At 44.1% G+C, this 25,000-nt stretch overlaps 1 protein-coding gene across 1 annotated transcript in view; it reads left to right on the top strand.

Moving 5' to 3' along the window:
- LOC121845377 (glucagon receptor-like) overlaps positions 1 to 25,000 on the top strand; it is a 47,234-nt gene that overhangs the window by 15,843 nt on the left and 6,391 nt on the right. The window contains exon 10 of the mRNA XM_042316628.1: positions 24,556 to 24,644. Coding sequence (XP_042172562.1) covers positions 24,556 to 24,644 — 89 coding nt within the window. The remainder of the gene's footprint in view (positions 1 to 24,555; positions 24,645 to 25,000) is intronic.

Here is a 25,000-nt window from a genome sequence, read left to right on the forward strand (position 1 = left end):
ATGTCTCTATAGTCCCAGTCTAGACAGTATGGACACACCTACTCATTCCAGTCATGTCTCTATAGTCCCAGTCAGTTTAGACAGTATGGACACACCTACTCATTCCAGTCATGTCTCTATAGTCCCAGTCAGTTTAGACAGTATGGACACACCTACTCATTCCAGTCATGTCTCTATAGTCCCAGTCTAGACAGTATGGACACACCTACTCATTCCAGTCATGTCTCTATAGTCCCAGTCAGTTTAGACAGTATGGACACACCTACTCATTCCAGTCATGTCTCTATAGTCCCAGTCAGTTTAGACAGTATGGACACACCTACTCATTCCAGTCATGTCTCTATAGTCCCAGTCTAGACAGTATGGACACACCTACTCATTCCAGTCATGTCTCTATAGTCCCAGTTTAGACAGTATGGACACACCTACTCATTCCAGTCATGTCTCTATAGTCCCAGTCTAGACAGTATGGACACACCTACTCATTCCAGTCATGTCTCTATAGTCCCAGTCTAGACAGTATGGACACACCTACTCATTCCAGTCATGTCTCTATAGTCCCAGTCTAGACAGTATGGACACACCTACTCATTCCAGTCATGTCTCTATAGTCCCAGTTTAGACAGTATGGACACACCTACTCATTCTAGTCATGTCTCTATAGTCCCAGTCTAGACAGTATGGACACACCTACTCATTCTAGTCATGTCTCTATAGTCCCAGTCTAGACAGTATGGACACACCTACTCATTCCAGTCATGTCTCTATAGTCCCAGTTTAGACAGTATGGACACACCTACTCATTCCAGTCATGTCTCTATAGTCCCAGTCAGTTTAGACAGTATGGACACACCTAGTCTCATTCCAGTCATGTCATTCTAGTCAGTCCCAGTTTAGACAGTATGGACACACCTACTCATTCCAGTCATGTCTCTATAGTCCCAGTTTAGACAGTATGGACACACCTACTCATTCCAGTCATGTCTCTATAGTCCCAGTCTAGACAGTATGGACACACCTACTCATTCCAGTCATGTCTCTATAGTCCCAGTCAGTTTAGACAGTATGGACACACCTACTCATTCCAGTCATGTCTCTATAGTCCCAGTCAGTATAGACAGTATGGACACACCTACTCATTCCAGTCATGTCTCTATAGTCCCAGTTCTAGACAGTATGGACACCTACTCATTCCAGTCATGTCTCTATAGTCCCAGTCAGTTTAGACAGTATGGACACACCTACTCATTCCAGTCATGTCTCTATAGTCCCAGTTTAGACAGTATGGACACACCTACTCATTCCAGTCATGTCTCTATAGTCCCAGTCTAGACAGTATGGACATACCTACTCATGCCAGTCATGTCTCTATAGTCCCAGTTTAGACAGTATGGACACACCTACTCATTCCAGTCATGTCTCTATAGTCCCAGTCTAGACAGTATGGACATACCTACTCATGCCAGTCATGTCTCTATAGTCCCAGTCAGTCTAGACAGTATGGACACACCTACTCATTCCAGTCATGTCTCTATAGTCCCAGTCAGTTTAGACAGTATGGACACACCTACTCATTCCAGTCATGTCTCTATAGTCCCAGTTTAGACAGTATGGACACACCTACTCATTCCAGTCATGTCTCTATAGTCCCAGTCAGTTTAGACAGTATGGACACACCTACTCATTCCAGTCATGTCTCTATAGTCCCAGTCTAGACAGTATGGACACACCTACTCATTCCAGTCATGTCTCTATAGTCCCAGTTTAGACAGTATGGACACACCTACTCATTCCAGTCATGTCTCTATAGTCCCAGTCTAGACAGTATGGACACACCTACTCATTCCAGTCATGTCTCTATAGTCCCAGTCTAGACAGTATGGACACACCTACTCATTCCAGTCATGTCTCTATAGTCCCAGTTTAGACAGTATGGACACACCTACTCATTCCAGTCATGTCTCTATAGTCCCAGTCTAGACAGTATGGACACACCTACTCATTCCAGTCATGTCTCTATAGTCCCAGTCTAGACAGTATGGACACACCTACTCATTCCAGTCATGTCTCTATAGTCCCAGTCTAGACAGTATGGACACACCTACTCATTCCAGTCATGTCTCTATAGTCCCAGTTTAGACAGTATGGACACACCTACTCATTCCAGTCATGTCTCTATAGTCCCAGTTTAGACAGTATGGACACACCTACTCATTCCAGTCATGTCTCTATAGTCCCAGTCTAGACAGTATGGACACACCTACTCATTCCAGTCATGTCTCTATAGTCCCCAGTTTAGACAGTATGGACACACCTACTCATTCCAGTCCCAGTCTCTATAGTCCCAGTTTAGACAGTATGGACACACCTACTCATTCCAGTCATGTCTCTATAGTCCCAGTTTAGACAGTATGGACACACCTACTCATTCCAGTCATGTCTCTATAGTCCCAGTTTAGACAGTATGGACACACCTACTCATTCCAGTCATGTCTCTATAGTCCCAGTCAGTTTAGACAGTATGGACACACCTACTCATTCCAGTCATGTCTCTATAGTCCCAGTTTAGACAGTATGGACACACCTACTCATTCCAGTCATGTATCTATAGTCCCAGTCTAGACAGTATGGACACACCTACTCATTCCAGTCATGGACACACCTACTCATTCCAGTCATAATAGTCTCTATAGTCCCAGTCAGTTTAGACAGTATGGACACACCTACTCATTCCAGTCATGTCTCTATAGTCCCAGTCTAGACAGTATGGACACACCTACTCATTCCAGTCATGTCTCTATAGTCCCAGTCAGTTTAGACAGTATGGACACACCTACTCATTCCAGTCATGTCTCTATAGTCCCAGTCTAGACAGTATGGACACACCTACTCATTCCAGTCATGTCTCTATAGTCCCAGTCTAGACAGTATGGACACACCTACTCATTCCAGTCATGTCTCTATAGTCCCAGTCTAGACAGTATGGACACACCTCACTCTATTCCAGTCATGTCTCTATAGTCCCAGTCTAGACAGTATGGACACACCTACTCATTCCAGTCATGTCTCTATAGTCCCAGTCTAGACAGTATGGACACACCTACTCATTCCAGTCATGTCTCTATAGTCCCAGTCTAGACAGTATGGACACACCTACTCATTCCAGTCATGTCTCTATAGTCCCAGTCTAGACAGTATGGACACACCTACTCATTCCAGTCATGTCTCTATAGTCCCAGTCAGACAGTATGGACACACCTACTCATTCCAGTCATGTCTCTATAGTCCCAGTCAGTTTAGACAGTATGGACACACCATTCCAGTCATGTCTCTCATTCCCCAGTCATGTCTCTATAGTCCCAGTTAGACAGTATGGACACACCTACTCATTCCAGTCATGTCTCTATAGTCCCAGTCAGTTTAGACAGTATGGACACACCTACTCATTCCAGTCATGTCTCTATAGTCCCAGTTTAGACAGTATGGACACACCTACTCATTCCAGTCATGTCTCTATAGTCCCAGTCAGTTAGACAGTATGGACACACCTACTCATTCCAGTCTCTATAGTCCCAGTTTAGACAGTATGGACACACCTACTCATTCCAGTCATGTCTCTATAGTCCCAGTCAGTTTAGACAGTATGGACACACCTACTCATTCCAGTCATGTCTCTATAGTCCCAGTTTAGACAGTATGGACACACCTACTCATTCCAGTCATGTCTCTATAGTCCCAGTCTAGACAGTATGGACACACCTACTCATTCCAGTCATGTCTCTATAGTCCCAGTTTAGACAGTATGGACACACCTACTCATTCCAGTCATGTCTCTATAGTCCCAGTCCCAGTTTAGACAGTATGGACACACCTACTCATTCCAGTCATGTCTCTATAGTCCCAGTCAGTTTAGACAGTATGGACACACCTACTCATTCCAGTCATGTCTCTATAGTCCCAGTTTAGACAGTATGGACACACCTACTCATTCCAGTCATGTCTCTATAGTCCCAGTCAGTTTAGACAGTATGGACACACCTACTCATTCCAGTCATGTCTCTATAGTCCCAGTCAGTTTAGACAGTATGGACACACCTACTCATTCCAGTCATGTCTCTATAGTCCCAGTTTAGACAGTATGGACACACCTACTCATTCCAGTCATGTCTCTATAGTCCCAGTTTAGACAGTATGGACACACCTACTCATTCCAGTCATGTCTCATAGTCCAGTCATGTCTCTCATTCCAGTCCCAGTCCCAGTCTAGACAGTATGGACACACCTACTCATTCCAGTCATGTCTCTATAGTCCCAGTCTAGACAGTATGGACACACCTACTCATTCCAGTCATGTCTCTATAGTCCCAGTCAGTTTAGACAGTATGGACACACCTACTCATTCCAGTCATGTCTCTATAGTCCCAGTTTAGACAGTATGGACACACCTACTCATTCCAGTCATGTCTCTATAGTCCCAGTCTAGACAGTATGGACACACCTACTCATTCCAGTCATGTCTCTATAGTCCCAGTCTAGACAGTATGGACACACCTACTCATTCCAGTCATGTCTCTATAGTCCCAGTTTAGACAGTATGGACACACCTACTCATTCCAGTCATGTCTCTATAGTCCCAGTCAGTTTAGACAGTATGGACACACCTACTCATTCCAGTCATGTCTCTATAGTCCCAGTTTAGACAGTATGGACACACCTACTCATTCCAGTCATGTCTCTATAGTCCCAGTTTAGACAGTATGGACACACCTACTCATTCCAGTCATGTCTCTATAGTCCCAGTCTAGACAGTATGGACACACCTACTCATTCCAGTCATGTCTCTATAGTCCCAGTCAGTTTAGACAGTATGGACACACCTACTCATTCCAGTCATGTCTCTATAGTCCCCAGTTTAGACAGTATGGACACACCTACTCATTCCAGTCATGTCTCTATAGTCCCAGTTTAGACAGTATGGACACACCTATTCTCATTCCAGTCATGTCTCTATAGTCCCAGTCAGTTTAGACAGTATGGACACACCTACTCATTCCAGTCATGTCTCTATAGTCCCAGTTTAGACAGTATGGACACACCTACTCATTCCAGTCATGTCTCTATAGTCCCAGTCAGTTAGACAGTATGGACACACCTACTCATTCCAGTCATGTCTCTATAGTCCCAGTCAGTTTAGACAGTATGGACACACCTACTCATTCCAGTCATGTCTCTATAGTCCCAGTCAGTATAGACAGTATGGATGGACACCTACTCATTCCAGTCATGTCTCTATAGTCCCAGTCAGTTTAGACAGTATGGACACACCTACTCATTCCAGTCATGTCTCTATAGTCCCAGTTTAGACAGTATGGACACACCTACTCATTCCAGTCATGTCTCTATAGTCCCAGTTTAGACAGTATGGACACACCTACTCATTCCAGTCATGTCTCTATAGTCCCAGTTTAGACAGTATGGACACACCTACTCATTCCAGTCATGTCTCTATAGTCCCAGTTTAGACAGTATGGACACACCTACTCATTCTAGTCATGTCTCTATAGTCCCAGTTTAGACAGTATGGACACACCTACTCATTCTAGTCATGTCTCTATAGTCCCAGTTTAGACAGTATGGACACACCTACTCATTCCAGTCATGTCTCTATAGTCCCAGTCAGTTTAGACAGTATGGACACACCTACTCATTCCAGTCATGTCTCTATAGTCCCAGTCAGTTTAGACAGTATGGACACACCTACTCATTCCAGTCATGTCTCTATAGTCCCAGTCTAGACAGTATGGACACACCTACTCATTCCAGTCATGTCTCTATAGTCCCAGTTTAGACAGTATGGACACACCTACTCATTCCAGTCATGTCTCTATAGTCCCAGTCAGTTTAGACAGTATGGACACACCTACTCATTCCAGTCATGTCTATAGTCTATAGTCCCAGTAGTCCCAGTAGACAGTATGGACACACCTACTCATTCCAGTCATGTCTCTATAGTCCCAGTTTAGACAGTATGGACACACCTACTCATTCCAGTCATGTCTCTATAGTCCCAGTCTAGACAGTATGGACACACCTACTCATTCCAGTCATGTCTCTATAGTCCCAGTCAGTTTAGACAGTATGGACACACCTACTCATTCCAGTCATGTCTCTATAGTCCCAGTCAGTTTAGACAGTATGGACACACCTACTCATTCCAGTCATGTCTCTATAGTCCTATAGTCCCAGTTTAGACAGTTTAGACAGTATGGACACACCTACTCATTCCAGTCATGTCTCTATAGTCCCAGTCAGTTTAGACAGTATGGACACACCTACTCATTCCAGTCATGTCTCTATAGTCCCAGTCTAGACAGTATGGACACACCTACTCATTCCAGTCATGTCTCTATAGTCCCAGTCAGTTTAGACAGTATGGACACACCTACTCATTCCAGTCATGTCTCTATAGTCCCAGTCAGTTTAGACAGTATGGACACACCTACTCATTCCAGTCATGTCTCTATAGTCCCAGTCAGTTTAGACATTCCAGTCATGTCTCTATAGTCCCAGTTTAGACAGTATGGACACACCTACTCATTCCAGTCATGTCTCTATAGTCCCAGTCAGTTTAGACAGTATGGACACACCTACTCATTCCAGTCATGTCTCTATAGTCCCAGTCTAGACAGTATGGACACACCTACTCATTCCAGTCATGTCTCTATAGTCCCAGTCTAGACAGTATGGACACACCTACTCATTCCAGTCATGTCTCTATAGTCCCAGTCTAGACAGTATGGACACACCTACTCATTCCAGTCATGTCTCTATAGTCCCAGTCTAGACAGTATGGACACACCTACTCATTCCAGTCATGTCTCTATAGTCCCAGTCTAGACAGTATGGACACACCTACTCATTCCAGTCATGTCTCTATAGTCCCAGTCAGACAGTATGGACACACCTACTCATTCCAGTCATGTCTCTATAGTCCCAGTCAGTTTAGACAGTATGGACACACCTACTCATTCCAGTCATGTCTCTATAGTCCCAGTCTAGACAGTATGGACACACCTACTCATTCCAGTCATGTCTCTATAGTCCCAGTTTAGACAGTATGGACACACCTACTCATTCCAGTCATGTCTCTATAGTCCCAGTTTAGACAGTATGGACACACCTACTCATTCCAGTCATGTCTCTATAGTCCCAGTCAGTTTAGACAGTATGGACACACCTACTCATTCCAGTCATGTCTCTATAGTCCCAGTCAGTTTAGACAGTATGGACACACCTACTCATTCCAGTCATGTCTCTATAGTCCCAGTTTAGACAGTATGGACACCTACTCATTCCAGTCATGTATCTATAGTCCCTCATTCCAGTCATGTCTCTATAGTCCCAGTCAGTTTAGACAGTATGGACACACCTACTCATTCCAGTCATTTCTCTATAGTCCCAGTTTAGACAGTATGGACACACCTACTCATTCCAGTCATGTCTCTATAGTCCCAGTTTAGACAGTATGGACACACCTACTCATTCTAGTCATGTCTCTATAGTCCCAGTCAGTTTGGACAGTATGGACACACCTACTCATTCCAGTCATGTCTCTATAGTCCCAGTCAGTTTAGACAGTATGGACACACCTACTCATTCCAGTCATGTCTCTGTAGTCCCAGTCAGGTTAGACAGTATGGACACACCTACTCATTCCAGTCATTTCTCTATAGTCCCAGTCTAGAAGTATGGACACACCTACTCATTCCAGTCATGTCTCTATAGTCCCAGTTTAGACAGTATGGACACACCTACTCATTCCAGTCATGTCTCTATAGTCCCCAGTTTAGACAGTATGGACACACCTACTCATTCCAGTCATGTCTCTATAGTCCCAGTTTAGACAGTATGGACACACCTACTCATTCCAGTCATGTCTCTATAGTCCCAGTTTAGACAGTATGGACACACCTACTCATTCCAGTCATGTCTCTATAGTCCCAGTCTAGACAGTATGGACACACCTACTCATTCCAGTCATGTCTCTATAGTCCCAGTCTAGACAGTATGGACACACCTACTCATTCCAGTCATGTCTCTATAGTCCCAGTCTAGACAGTATGGACACACCTACTCATTCCAGTCATGTCTCTATAGTCCCAGTCTAGACAGTATGGACACACCTACTCATTCCAGTCATGTCTCTATAGTCCCAGTCAGTTTAGACAGTATGGACACACCTACTCATTCCAGTCATGTCTCTATAGTCCCAGTTTAGACAGTATGGACACACCTACTCATTCCAGTCATGTCTCTATAGTCCCAGTTTAGACAGTATGGACACACCTACTCATTCCAGTCATGTCTCTATAGTCCCAGTCTAGACAGTATGGACATACCTACTCATGCCAGTCATGTCTCTATAGTCCCAGTTTAGACAGTATGGACACACCTACTCATTCCAGTCATGTCTCTATAGTCCCAGTCTAGACAGTATGGACATACCTACTCATGCCAGTCATGTCTCTATAGTCCCAGTCAGTCTAGACAGTATGGACACACCTACTCATTCCAGTCATGTCTCTATAGTCCCAGTTTAGACAGTATGGACACACCTACTCATTCCAGTCATGTCTCTATAGTCCCAGTTTAGACAGTATGGACACACCTACTCATTCCAGTCATGTCTCTATAGTCCCAGTCAGTTTAGACAGTATGGACACACCAGTATGGACACACCGTACTCATTCCAGTCATGTCTCTATAGTCCCAGTTTAGACAGTATGGACACACCTACTCATTCCAGTCATGTCTCTATAGTCCCAGTCAGTTTAGACAGTATGGACACACCTACTCATTCCAGTCATGTCTCTATAGTCCCAGTTTAGACAGTATGGACACACCTACTCATTCCAGTCATGTCTCTATAGTCCCAGTCTAGACAGTATGGACACACCTACTCATTCCAGTCATGTCTCTATAGTCCCAGTCAGTTTAGACAGTATGGACACACCTACTCATTCCAGTCATGTCTCTATAGTCCCAGTCAGTTTAGACAGTATGGACACACCTACTCATTCCAGTCATGTCTCTATAGTCCCAGTCAGTTTAGACAGTATGGACACACCTACTCATTCCAGTCATGTCTCTATAGTCCCAGTATAGACAGTATGGACACACCTACTCATTCCAGTCATGTCTCTATAGTCCCAGTTTAGACAGTATGGACACACCTACTCATTCCAGTCAGTCATTCTCTATCATTCCAGTCCCAGTCAGTTTAGACAGTATGGACACACCTACTCATTCCAGTCATGTCTCTATAGTCCCAGTCATGTCTCTATAGACAGTATGGACACACCTACTCATTCCAGTCATGTCTCTATAGTCCCAGTTTAGACAGTATGGACACACCTACTCATTCCAGTCATGTCTCTATAGTCCCAGTTTAGACAGTATGGACACACCTACTCATTCCAGTCATGTCTCTATAGTCCCAGTTTAGACAGTATGGACACACCTACTCATTCCAGTCATGTCTCTATAGTCCCAGTTTAGACAGTATGGACACACCTACTCATTCCAGTCATGTCTCTATAGTCCCAGTCCCAGTTAGACAGTATGGACACACCTACTCATTCCAGTCATGTCTCTATAGTCCCAGTCAGTTTAGACAGTATGGACACACCTACTCATTCCAGTCATGTCTCTATAGTCCCAGTCAGTTTAGACAGTATGGACACACCTACTCATTCCAGTCATGTCTCTATAGTCCCAGTCTAGACAGTATGGACACACCTACTCATTCCAGTCATGTCTCTATAGTCCCCAGTTTAGACAGTATGGACACACCTACTCATTCCAGTCATGTCTCTATAGTCCCAGTCAGTTTAGACAGTATGGACACACCTACTCATTCCAGTCATGTCTCTATAGTCCCAGTTTAGACAGTATGGACACACCCTCATTCCTCTATAGTCCCAGTCATGTCTCATTCCAGTAGTCTCCAGTCATGTCTCTATAGTCCCAGTTTAGACAGTATGGACACACCTACTCATTCCAGTCATGTCTCTATAGTCCCAGTCAGTTTAGACAGTATGGACACACCTACTCATTCCAGTCATGTCTCTATAGTCCCAGTTTAGACAGTATGGACACACCTACTCATTCCAGTCATGTCTCTATAGTCCCAGTCAGTTTAGACAGTATGGACACACCTACTCATTCCAGTCATGTCTCTATAGTCCCAGTCAGTTTAGACAGTATGGACACACCTACTCATTCCAGTCATGTCTCTATAGTCCCCAGTTTAGACAGTATGGACACACCTACTCATTCCAGTCATGTCTCTATAGTCCCAGTTTAGACAGTATGGACACACCTACTCATTCCAGTCATGTCTCTATAGTCCCAGTCTAGACAGTATGGACACACCTACTCATTCCAGTCATGTCTCTATAGTCCCAGTTTAGACAGTATGGACACACCTACTCATTCCAGTCATGTCTCTATAGTCCCCAGTTTAGACAGTATGGACACACCTACTCATTCCAGTCATGTCTCTATAGTCCCAGTCAGTTTAGACAGTATGGACACACCTACTCATTCCAGTCATGTCTCTATAGTCCCAGTCAGTTTAGACAGTATGGACACACCTACTCATTCCAGTCATGTCTCTATAGTCCCAGTCTAGACAGTATGGACACACCTACTCATTCCAGTCATGTCTCTCATAGTCCCAGTTTAGACAGTATGGACACACCTACTCATTTCAGTCAGTCATGTCTCTATAGTCCCAGTCTAGACAGTATGGACACACCTACTCATTCCAGTCATGTCTCTATAGTCCCAGTCTAGACAGTATGGACACACCTACTCATTCCAGTCATGTCTCTATAGTCCCAGTTTAGACAGTATGGACACACCTACTCATTCCAGTCATGTCTCTATAGTCCCAGTTTAGACAGTATGGACACACCTACTCATTCCAGTCATGTCTCTATAGTCCCAGTTAGACAGTATGGACACACCTACTCATTCCAGTCATGTCTCTATAGTCCCAGTCTAGACAGTATGGACACACCTACTCATTCCAGTCATGTCTCTATAGTCCCAGTTTAGACAGTATGGACACACCTACTCATTCCAGTCATGTCTCTATAGTATGGACACACCTACTCATTCCAGTCATGTCTCTATAGTCCCAGTTTAGACAGTATGGACACACCTACTCATTCCAGTCATGTCTCTATAGTCCCAGTTTAGACAGTATGGACACACCTACTCATTCCAGTCATGTCTCTATAGTCCCAGTTTAGACAGTATGGACACACCTACTCATTCCAGTCATGTCTCTATAGTCCCAGTCTAGACAGTATGGACACACCTACTCATTCCAGTCATGTCTCTATAGTCCCAGTCAGTTTAGACAGTATGGACACACCTACTCATTCCAGTCATGTCTCTATAGTCCCAGTTTAGACAGTATGGACACACCTACTCATTCCAGTCATGTCTCTATAGTCCCAGTCTAGACAGTATGGACACACCTACTCATTCCAGTCATGTCTCTATAGTCCCAGTCAGTTTAGACAGTATGGACACACCTACTCATTCCAGTCATGTCTCTATAGTCCCAGTTTAGACAGTATGGACACACCTACTCATTCCAGTCATGTCTCTATAGTCCCAGTTTAGACAGTATGGACACACCTACTCATTCCAGTTATGTATCTATAGTCCCAGTCAGTTTAGACATTCCAGTCATGTCTCTATAGTCCCAGTCTAGACAGTATGGACACACCTTCTCATTCCAGTCATGTCTCTATAGTCCCAGTCAGTTTAGACAGTATGGACACACCTACTCATTCCAGTCATGTCTCTATAGTCCCAGTCAGTTTAGACAGTATGGACACACCTACTCATTCCAGTCATGTCTCTATAGTCCCAGTTTAGACAGTATGGACACACCTACTCATTCCAGTCATGTCTCTATAGTCCCAGTCAGTTTAGACAGTATGGACACACCTACTCATTCCAGTCATGTCTCTATAGTCCCAGTCAGTTTAGACAGTATGGACACACCTACTCATTCCAGTCATGTCTCTATAGTCCCAGTCAGTTTAGACAGTATGGACACACCTACTCATTCCAGTCATGTCTCTATAGTCCCAGTCTAGACAGTATGGACACACCTACTCATTCCAGTTATGTCTCTATAGTCCCAGTGTCTCTATAGTCCCAGTTTAGACAGTATGGACACACCTACTCATTCCAGTCATGTCTCTATAGTCCCAGTTTAGACAGTATGGACACACCTACTCATTCCAGTCATGTCTCTATAGTCCCAGTCTAGACAGTATGGACATACCTACTCATGCCAGTCATGTCTCTATAGTCCCAGTTTAGACAGTATGGACACACCTACTCATTCCAGTCATGTCTCTATAGTCCCAGTCTAGACAGTATGGACACACCTACTCATTCCAGTCATGTCTCTATAGTCCCAGTTTAGACAGTATGGACACACCTACTCATTCCAGTCATGTCTCTATAGTCCCAGTTTAGACAGTATGGACACACCTACTCATTCCAGTCATGTCTCTATAGTCCCAGTCTAGACAGTATGGACACACCTACTCATTCCAGTCATGTCTCTATAGTCCCAGTCTAGACAGTATGGACACACCTACTCATTCCAGTCATGTCTCTATAGTCCCAGTCAGTTTAGACAGTATGGACACACCTACTCATTCCAGTCATGTCTCTATAGTCCCAGTTTAGACAGTATGGACACACCTACTCATTCCAGTCATGTCTCTATAGTCCCAGTTTAGACAGTATGGACACACCTACTCATTCCAGTCATGTCTCTATAGTCCCCAGTTTAGACAGTATGGACACACCTACTCATTCCAGTCATGTCTCTATAGTCCCAGTTTAGACAGTATGGACACACCTACTCATTCCAGTCATGTCTCTATAGTCCCAGTCAGTTTAGACAGTATGGACACACCTACATTCCAGTCATTCCAGTCATGTCTCTATAGTCCCAGTCCCAGTTTAGACAGTATGGACACACCTACTCATTCCAGTCATGTCTCTATAGTCCCAGTCTAGACAGTATGGACACACCTACTCATTCCAGTCATGTCTCTATAGTCCCAGTTTAGACAGTATGGACACACCTACTCATTCTAGTCATGTCTCTATAGTCCCAGTCTAGACAGTATGGACACACCTACTCATTCCAGTCATGTCTCTATAGTCCCAGTCAGTTTAGACAGTATGGACACACCTACTCATTCCAGTCATGTCTCTATAGTCCCAGTCTAGACAGTATGGACACACCTACTCATTCCAGTCATGTCTCTATAGTCCCAGTCTAGACAGTATGGACACACCTACTCATTCCAGTCATGTCTCTATAGTCCCAGTTTAGACAGTATGGACACACCTACTCATTCCAGTCATGTCTCTATAGTCCCAGTCTAGACAGTATGGACACACCTACTCATTCCAGTCATGTCTCTATAGTCCCAGTCTAGACAGTATGGATACACCTACTCATTCCAGTCATGTCTCTATAGTCCCACCTACTCATTCCAGTCATGTCTCTATAGTCCCAGTCTAGACAGTATGGACACACCTACTCATTCCAGTCATGTCTCTATAGTCCCAGTCTAGACAGTATGGACACACCTACTCATTCCAGTCATGTCTCTATAGTCCCAGTTAGACAGTATGGACACCACCATTCCACTCATTCCAGTCATGTCTCTCCAGTCATAGTCCCATGTCTCTATAGTCCCAGTCAGTCTAGACAGTATGGACACACCTACTCATTCCAGTCATGTCTCTATAGTCCCAGTTTAGACAGTATGGACACACCTACTCATTCCAGTCATGTCTCTATAGTCCCAGTTTAGACAGTATGGACACACCTACTCATTCCAGTCATGTCTCTATAGTCCCAGTCAGTTTAGACAGTATGGACACACCTACTCATTCCAGTCATGTCTCTATAGTCCCAGTCTAGACAGTATGGACACACCTACTCATTCCAGTCATGTCTCTATAGTCCCAGTCAGTTTAGACAGTATGGACACACCTACTCATTCCAGTCATGTCTCTATAGTCCCAGTTTAGACAGTATGGACACACCTACTCATTCCAGTCATGTCTCTATAGTCCCAGTTTAGACAGTATGGACACACCTACTCATTCCAGTCATGTCTCTATAGTCCCAGTTTAGACAGTATGGACACACCTACTCATTCCAGTCATGTCTCTATAGTCCCAGTCTAGACAGTATGGACACACCTACTCATTCCAGTCATGTCTCTATAGTCCCAGTCAGTTTAGACAGTATGGACACACCTACTCATTCCAGTCATGTCTCTATAGTCCCCTAGACAGTATGGACACACCTACTCATTCCAGTCATGTCTCTATAGTCCCAGTCAGTTTAGACAGTATGGACACACCTACTCATTCCAGTCATGTCTCTATAGTCCCAGTCAGTTTAGACAGTATGGACACACCTACTCATTCCAGTCATGTCTCTATAGTCCCAGTCTAGACAGTATGGACACACCTACTCATTCCAGTCATGTCTCTATAGTCCCAGTTTAGACAGTATGGACACACCTACTCATTCCAGTCATGTCTCTATAGTCCCAGTCTAGACAGTATGGACACACCTACTCATTCCAGTCATGTCTCTATAGTCCCAGTCTAGACAGTATGGACACACCTACTCATTCTAGTCATGTCTCTATAGTCCCAGTTTAGACAGTATGGACACACCTACTCATTCCAGTCATGTCTCTATAGTCCCAGTTTAGACAGTATGGACACACCTACTCATTCCAGTCATGTCTCTATAGTCCCAGTCTAGACAGTATGGACACACCTACTCATTCCAGTCATGTCTCTATAGTCCCAGTATAGACAGTATGGACACACCTACTCATTCCAGTCATGTCTCTATAGTCCCAGTATAGACAGTATGGACACACCTACTCATTCCAGTCATGTCTCTATAGTCCCCAGTTTAGACAGTATGGACACACCTACTCATTCCAGTCATGTCTCTATAGTCCCAGTTTAGACAGTATGGACACACCTACTCATTCCAGTCATGTCTCTATAGTCCCAGTTTAGACAGTATGGACACACCTACTCATTCCAGTCATGTCTCTATAGTCCCAGTCTAGACAGTATGGACACACCTACTCATTCCAGTCATGTCTCTATAGTCCCAGTCAGTTTAGACAGTATGGACACACCTACTCATTCCATTCCAGTCAGTCTAGACAGTCATTCCAGTCATGTCTCTATAGTCCCAGTCAGTTTAGACAGTATGGACACACCTACTCATTCCAGTCATGTCTCTATAGTCCCAGTCAGTTTAGACAGTATGGACACACCTACTCATTCCAGTCATGTCTCTATAGTCCCAGTTTAGACAGTATGGACACACCTACTCATTCCAGTCATGTCTCTATAGTCCCAGTTTAGACAGTATGGACACACCTACTCATTCCAGTCATGTCTCTATAGTCCCAGTCAGTTTAGACAGTATGGACACACCTACTCATTCCAGTCATGTCTCTATAGTCCCAGTCTAGACAGTCTAGACAGTATGGACACACCTACTCATTCCAGTCATGTCTCTATAGTCCCAGTCTAGCCAGTCTAGACAGTATGGACACACCTACTCATTCCAGTCATGTCTCTATAGTCCCAGTCAGTTTAGACAGTATGGACACACCTACTCATTCCAGTCATGTCTCTATAGTCCCAGTTTAGACAGTATGGACACACCTACTCATTCCAGTCATGTCTCTATAGTCCCAGTCAGTCTAGACAGTATGGACACACCTACTCATTCCAGTCATGTCTCTATAGTCCCAGTCAGTTTAGACAGTATGGACACACCTACTCATTCCAGTCATGTCTCTATAGTCCTAGTCAGTTTAGACAGTATGGACACACCTACTCATTCCAGTCATGTCTCTATAGTCCCAGTCTAGACAGTATGGACACACCTACTCATTCCAGTCATGTCTCTATAGTCCCAGTCTAGACAGTATGGACACACCTACTCATTCCAGTCATGTCTCTATAGTCCCAGTTTAGACAGTATGGACACACCTACTCATTCCAGTCATGTCTCTATAGTCCCAGTCTAGACAGTATGGACACACCTACTCATTCCAGTCATGTCTCTATAGTCCCAGTCTAGACAGTATGGACACACCTACTCATTCCAGTCATGTCTCTATAGTCCCAGTCTAGACAGTATGGACACACCTACTCATTCCAGTCATGTCTCTATAGTCCCAGTTTAGACAGTATGGACACACCTACTCATTCCAGTCATGTCTCTATAGTCCCAGTTTAGACAGTATGGACACACCTACTCATTCCAGTCATGTCTCTATAGTCCCAGTCTAGACAGTATGGACACACCTACTCATTCCAGTCATGTCTCTATAGTCCCAGTCAGTTTAGACAGTATGGACACACCTACTCATTCCAGTCATGTCTCTATAGTCCCAGTTTAGACAGTATGGACACACCTACTCATTCCAGTCATGTCTCTATAGTCCCAGTCTAGACAGTATGGACACACCTACTCATTCCAGTCATGTCTCTATAGTCCCAGTCTAGACAGTATGGACACACCTACTCATTCCAGTCATGTCTCTATAGTCCCAGTCAGTTTAGACAGTATGGACACACCTACTCATTCCAGTCATGTCTCTATAGTCCCAGTCTAGACAGTATGGACACACCTACTCATTCCAGTCATGTCTCTATAGTCCCAGTCAGTTTAGACAGTATGGACACACCTACTCATTCCAGTCATGTCTCTATAGTCCCAGTCTAGACAGTATGGACACACCTACTCATTCCAGTCATGTCTCTATAGTCCCAGTCTAGACAGTATGGACACACCTACTCATTCCAGTCATGTCTCTATAGTCCCAGTCTAGACAGTATGGACACACCTACTCATTCCAGTCATGTCTCTATAGTCCCAGTCTAGACAGTATGGACACACCTACTCATTCCAGTCATGTCTCTATAGTCCCAGTCTAGACAGTATGGACACACCTACTCATTCCAGTCATGTCTCTATAGTCCCAGTTTAGACAGTATGGACACACCTACTCATTCCAGTCATGTCTCTATAGTCCCAGTTTAGACAGTATGGACACACCTACTCATTCCAGTCATGTCTCTATAGTCCCAGTCTACTCATTCCAGTCATGTCTCTATAGTTCAGACAGTATGGACACACCTACTCATTCCAGTCATGTCTCTATAGTCCCAGTCAGTCTAGACAGTATGGACACACCTACTCATTCCAGTCATGTGTCTATAGTCCCAGTCAGTTTAGACAGTATGGACACACCTACTCATTCCAGTCATGTCTCTATAGTCCCAGTCAGTTTAGACATTCCAGTCATGTCTCTATAGTCCCAGTTTAGACAGTATGGACACACCTACTCATTCCAGTCATGTCTCTATAGTCCCAGTCAGTTTAGACATTCCAGTCATGTCTCTATAGTCCCAGTTTAGACAGTATGGACACACCTACTCATTCCAGTCATGTCTCTATAGTCCCAGTTTAGACAGTATGGACACACCTACTCATTCCAGTCATGTCTCTATAGTCCCAGTAGACAGTATGGACACACCTACTCATTCCAGTCATGTCTCTATAGTCCCAGTTTAGACAGTATGGACACACCTACTCATTCCAGTCATGTCTCTATAGTCCCAGTCTAGACAGTATGGACACACCTACTCATTCCAGTCATGTCTCTATAGTCCCAGTTTAGACAGTATGGACACACCTACTCATTCCAGTCATGTCTCTATAGTCCCAGTCAGTTTAGACAGTATGGACACACCTACTCATTCCAGTCATGTCTCTATAGTCCCAGTCAGTTTAGACAGTATGGACACACCTACTCATTCCAGTCATGTCTCTATAGTCCCAGTTTAGACAGTATGGACACACCTACTCATTCCAGTCATGTCTCTATAGTCCCAGTCTAGACAGTATGGACACACCTACTCATTCCAGTCATGTCTCTATAGTCCCAGTTTAGACAGTATGGACACACCTACTCATTCCAGTCATGTCTCTATAGTCCCAGTCAGTCTAGACAGTATGGACACACCTACTCATTCTAGTCATGTCTCTATAGTCCCAGTCTAGACAGTATGGACACACGTACTCATTCCGGTCATGTATCTATAGTCCCAGTTTAGACAGTATGGACACACCTACTCATTCTAGTCATGTGTCTATAGTCCCAGTCAGTTTAGACAGTATGGACACACCTACTCATTCCAGTCATGTCTCTATAGTCCCAGTTTAGACAGTATGGACACACCTACTCATTCCAGTCATGTCTCTATAGTCCCAGTCAGTTTAGACATTCCAGTCATGTCTCTATAGTCCCAGTTTAGACAGTATGGACACACCTACTCATTCCAGTCATGTCTCTATAGTCCCAGTCAGTCTAGACAGTATGGACACACCTACTCATTCCAGTCATGTCTCTATAGTCCCAGTCTAGACAGTATGGACACACCTACTCATTCCAGTCATGTCTCTATAGTCCCCAGTCTAGACAGTATGGACACACCTACTCATTCCAGTCATGTCTCTATAGTCCCAGTCAGTCTAGACAGTATGGACACACCTACTCATTCCAGTCATGTCTCTATAGTCTCTATAGTCTCCAGTCAGTTTAGACAGTATGGACACACCTACTCATTCCAGTCATGTCTCTATAGTCCCAGTTTAGACAGTATGGACACACCTACTCATTCCAGTCATGTCTCTATAGTCCCAGTCAGTTTAGACAGTATGGACACACCTACTCATTCCAGTCATGTCTCTATAGTCCCAGTCAGTTTAGACAGTATGGACACACCTACTCATTCCAGTCATGTCTCTATAGTCCCAGTTTAGACAGTATGGACACACCTACTCATTCCAGTCATGTCTCTATAGTCCCAGTCAGTTTAGACAGTATGGACACACCTACTCATTCCAGTCATGTATCTATAGTCATATGATGCAAAACGTATCATTACGGAGATTATTTATGTATTTTGAAAGTTACAGTACATATCTTGAAAACTTGATTGGTGACAAGCAAAACATTTTAGAACGATGTCAACAATGGACTGATGAAACAGATACCAAAAGATAGTGTTTGGGTGGACTTTCCCAAAATTCCCAGAAATCCAGGTTGGAAGATTCCCGGAATCTGTCAGGAATTGGCAGGAAATCCAGGGATCTTCCAACCTGGAATTTTTGGGGGAAAAAAACATGGAATTTGGGGAAAGTTACCAGAATTTTGCACCTATACATCAGACAGACTCCATACTAGCTGATGTAAGTCATGTCGGAATTCCTTCTCTGTATTTTTGGGGTTTTTGGTTTGGTCCTGTTTTGGTTTGATGTCCTGATGTTTTGGTTTGATGTCCCGATGTTATGGTTTGATGTCCTGATGTTATGGTTTGATGTCCTGATGTTATGGTTTGATGTCCTGATGTTATGGTTTGATGTCCTGATGTTATGGTTTGATGTCCTGATGTTATGGTTTGATGTCCTGATGTTATGGTTTGATGTCCTGATGTTATGGTTTGATGTCCTGATGTTTTGGTTTGATGTCCTGATGTTATGGTTTGATGTCCTGATGTTATGGTTTGATGTCCTGATGTTATGGTTTGATGTCCTGATGTTATGGTTTGATGATGTTTTGTCCTGTGGTTTGATGTCCTGATGTTATGGTTTGATGTCCTGATGTTATGGTTTTGTTTGATGGTTTGATGTCCTGATGTTTTGGTTTGATGTCCTGATGTTATGGTTTGATGTCCTGATGTTATGGTTTGATGTCCTGATGTTATGGTTTGATGTTATGGTTTGATGTCCTGATGTTATGGTTTGATGTCCTGATGTTATGGTTTGATGTCCTGATGTTATGGTTTGATGTCCTGATGTTATGGTTTGATGTCCTGATGTTATGGTTTGATGTCCTGATGTTATGGTTTGATGTCCTGATGTTTTGGTTTGATGTCCTGATGTTATGGTTTGATGTCCTGATGTTATGGTTTGATGTCCTGATGTTATGGTTTGATGTCCTGATGTTATGGTTTGATGTCCTGATGTTTTGGTTTGATGTCCTGATGTTATGGTTTGATGTCCTGATGTTATGGTTTGATGTCCTGATGTTATGGTTTGATGTCCTGATGTTATGGTTTGATGTCCTGATGTTTTGGTTTGATGTCCTGATGTTATGGTTTGATGTCCTGATGTTATGGTTTGATGTCCCGACCCCAATTTCCTAGCCCCTAACCACTCCAATGTGACCCTGGAGTTATTAATAGCCTCCTCCTGGAAGGGCTGACTGTATATAAGAGGGAGATTCGTCACGGCAGTTGTCATATCAGACAGACTCTCCAAGTCAACATACCACCTATATAGTATGTCAGAATTCAACAGTCGATCTTTCCTCCATATCCGTTTGGGTGTTCTGATGAAGTCCTGACCGAGTTCGACCCCCTGCTGCCCCGCCATGACCGTGGTGTTAATGAAAGGTCAGAACATGGGTTTATAGAAGAGGGAGATTCGTCACGGCGACTGTCACATCAGGGCTGAAACCCAAAGAGCACCACATCCTGTTCACTGTGTAGGGAACAGTGTGTCATTTGGAACACCGCCTGCGTGCACCCCGAGTGGTGCAGTGGTCTAAGGCACTGGATCTCAGTGCTAGCGGTGTCACTACAGACACTGGTTTGATTCCAGGATGTATGGTGACTGGGAGTCCCATAGGGCGGTGCACAATTGGCCCGCCGTCGTCCGGGTTTGGCATGAACAGGCCGTCATTGTAAATAAGAATGTGTTCTTAACGGACCTGCCTTGTTAGATAAAGGTTCCATAAAACACACAGAGAGACACCCCGAGTCGAGTTGAGTCGACAAACTTTCCTAACATCAATCCGTTTCCTAAGTGGCTGTAGTTCCTGTACCTTACAGGAATTCCTGTGTTTGAGTATTCACAGAGACAGAGGTGGTGAGGTCACTTCCTGCTTTGCTGTTTTACGTAGCCCGTGACAACACAACGCCACTCCCTCACCTCTTTATCCCGGTCTGTTTGGTTTAGGACACTCGTTTGAGTCAACGTCAGAGGACGTAGTTTTATCTGTTCACGTAGCACTCAACATGCTAGCCTGTCGTGTCAACTCCTATTTAAACATGCTAGCCTGTCGTGTCAACTCCTATTTAAACATGCTAGCCTGTTGTGTCAACTCCTATTTAACCATGCTAGCCTGATGGTCCTAGGTTTGGACTGTCGTTTCAACTCCTATTTAAACATGCTAGCCTGATGGTCCTAGGTTTGGACTGTCGTGTCAACTCCTATTTAAACATGCTAGCCTGACGGTCCTAGATCGGTTAGGACTGTCGTGTCAACTCCTATTTAAATATGCTAGCCTGATGGTCCTAGGTTTGAACTGTCGTGTCAACTCCTATTTAAACATGCTAGCCTGACGGTCCTAGATCGGTTAGGACTGTCGTGTCAACTCCTATTTAAACATGTTAGCCTGATGGTCCTAGATCGGTTAGGACTGTCGTGTCAACTCCTATTTAAACATGCTAGCCTGTCGTGTCAACTCCTATTTAAACATGCTAGCCTGTCGTGTCAACTCCTATTTAAACATGCTAGCCTGTCGTGTCAACTCCTATTTAAACATGCTAGCCTGTCGTGTCAACTCCTATTTAAACATGCTAGCCTGATGGTCCTAGGTTTGGACTGTCGTGTCAACTCCTATTTAAACATGCTAGCCTGATGGTCCTAAATCGGTTTGGACTGTCGTGTCAACTCCTATTTAAACATGCTAGCCTGACGGTCCTAGATCTGTTAGGACTGTCGTGTCAACTCCTATTTAAACATGCTAGCCTGACGGTCCTAGATCTGTTAGGACTGTCGAGTCAACTCCTATTTAAACATGCTAGCATGACGGTCCTAGATCTGTTAGGACTGTCGTGTCAACTCCTATTTAAACATGCTAGCCTGATGGTCCTAGATCTGTTTGGACTGTCGTGTCAACTCCTATTTAAACATGCTAGCCTGACGGTCCTAGATCTGTTAGGACTGTCGTGTTAACTCCTATTTAAACATGCTAGCCTGACGTGTCAACTCCTATTTAAACATGTTAGCCTGACGGTCCTAGATCGGTTTGGACTGTCGTGTCAACTCCTATTTAAACATGCTAGCCTGTCGTGTCAACTCCTATTTAAACATGTTAGCCTGACGGTCCTAGATCAGTTTGGACTGTCGTGTCAACTCCTATTTAAACATGCTAGCCTGTCGTGTCAACTCCTATTTAAACATGTTAGCCTGACGGTCCTAGATCTGTTTGGACTGTCGTGTCAACTCCTATTTAAACATGCTAGCCTGACGGTCCTAGATCTGTTAGGACTGTCGTGTCAACTCCTATTTAAACATGCTAGCCTGATGTGTCAACTCCTATTTAAACATGTTAGCCTGACGGTCCTAGATCTGTTTGGACTGTCGTGTCAACTCCTATTTAAACATGCTAGCCTGACGGTCCTAGATCGGTTTGGACTGTCGTGTCAACTCCTATTTAAACATGCTAGCCTGACATGTCAACTCCTATTTAAACATGCTAGCCTGACGGTCCTAGATCTGTTTGGACTGTCGTGTCAACTCCTATTTAAACATGCTAGCCTGACGGTCCTAGATCTGTTTGGACTGTCGTGTCAACTCCTATTTAAACATGCTAGCCTGACGGTCCTAGATCGGTTTGGACTGTCGTGTCAACTCCTATTTAAACATGCTAGCCTGACGGTCCTAGATCTGTTAGGACTGTCGTGTCAACTCCTATTTAAACATGCTAGCCTGACGGTCCTAGATCGGTTTGGACTGTCGTGTCAACTCCTATTTAAACATGCTAGCCTGACGGTCCTAGATCTGTTAGGACTGTCGTGTCAACTCCTATTTAAACATGCTAGCCTGACGTGTCAACTCCTATTTAAACATGCTAGCCTGTCGTGTCAACTCCTATTTAAACATGTTAGCCTGACGGTCCTAGATCTGTTTGGACTGTCGTGTCAACTACTATTTAAACATGCTAGCCTGACGGTCCTAGATCTGTTAGGACTGTTGTGATAACTCCTATTTAAACATGCTAGCCTGACGTGTCAACTCCTATTTAAACATGCTAGCCTGACGGTCCTAGATCTGTTTGGACTGTCGTGTCAACTCCTATTTAAACATGCTAGCCTGACGGTCCTAGATCGGTTTGGACTGTCGTGTCAACTCCTATTTAAACATGCTAGCCTGTCGTGTCAACTCCTATTTAAACGTGTTAGCCATAACAAGGAGCATATGAGTTGACTATGCTGCAGCACAACGTGTCTGTAACCAAGGCTACGGTCTGGATTCAGGCCCATTAGCGGTAAGTCAGTGTTACAACACGTTTGACATTGAAAGTTAATTTCCTACTGAGCCGATATGTGCAGCGTTTACCGTTTACCGTGAATTCAGTCTCCGCAATCGTGGAAGCATTGCCTTTAAAAGGTGCATAGCCAACAATCATGGAAGCATTGCCTTTAAAAGGTGCATAGCCAACAATCGTGGAAGCATTGCCTTTAAAAGGTGCATAGCCAACAATCGTGGAAGCATTGCCTTTAAAAGGTGCATAGCCAACAATCGTGGAAGCATTGCCTTTAAAAGGTGCATAGCCAACAATCATGGAAGCATTGCCTTTAAAAGGTGCATAGCCAACAATCGTGGAAGCATTGCCTTTAAAAGGTGCATAGCCAACAATCGTGGAAGCATTGCCTTTAAAAGGTGCATAGCCAACAATCGTGGAAGCATTGCCTTTAAAAGGTGCATAGCCAATAATCATGGAAGCATTGCCTTTAAAAGGTGCATAGCCAACAATCGTGGAAGCATTGCCTTTAAAAGGTGCATAGCCAACAAAGCGCGGTCAGATCGATTCCCATCCTAAGATTGTTTGGGATTTATTTGATTTGAACCTTTAATTAACAAGTCAGAACAAATTCTTATTTGCAAAGACGGCGTACCCCGGCCAAACCGTAACCCGGACGATGCTGGGCCAATTGTGTGCCGCCCTATGATCTTACAATATGTACACTCACAGAAAAATGGGTTCCATAAGGGTTCTTCGGCTGTGCCCATAGGAGAACCCTTTTTGGTTCCAGGTAAAACCCTTTTGGGTTCCAGGTAGAACCCTTTTGGGTTCCATGTACAACCCTCTGTGTAAAGGGGTTCTACATGGAACTCAAAGGGGTTCTACCTTGAACCAAAAATGGTTCTTCAAAAGGGTTATGCTATGGGGACGGAAGATGAACCATTTTAAAGTTTAAAAAATTCTAAGAATGGAGTGCTACGGAGCTCTTTGCAAACCCACCACTGTTCTGTTCTGTGTGTTGACAAGTCGTCACTTGTTTCTGACTTCCTGTTCTTTACAGATTAACTTCCTGATCTTCATCCACATAATAAAGATCCTGGTGTCAAAACTGAGGGCTCACCAGATGAGATACTCCGACTACAAGTTCCGGTGAGCTCTTTCTTTCTTTCTTTCTTTCTTTCTTTCTTTCTTTCTTTCACAATGAAAACCCTTTCCTCTGTTTATAATATCATCAACCTAATCTCAGCTCTCTCTCTCTTCCTCTCTCTCTCCCCCTCTCCCTGCAACTCTCTAACCTTCTCTGTCTCTCTCCTCCCCCTCTCCCCCTTTCTCTCTCCCACCCTCTCTCTCTCTCTTTCCCACCCTCTCTCTCTCTCTCCCACCCTCTCTCTCTCTTTCTCTCTCCCACCCTCTCTCTCTCCCACCCTCTGCAATCTCTCTCCCCTTTCCCTCTCTCTCTTCCTCTCTCTCTCCCTCTCCCTGCAACTCTCTAACCTTCTCTCTCT

Source organism: Oncorhynchus tshawytscha, unplaced genomic scaffold, assembly GCF_018296145.1.
Source record: "Oncorhynchus tshawytscha isolate Ot180627B unplaced genomic scaffold, Otsh_v2.0 Un_contig_5150_pilon_pilon, whole genome shotgun sequence".
NCBI lineage: Eukaryota > Metazoa > Chordata > Actinopteri > Salmoniformes > Salmonidae > Oncorhynchus > Oncorhynchus tshawytscha.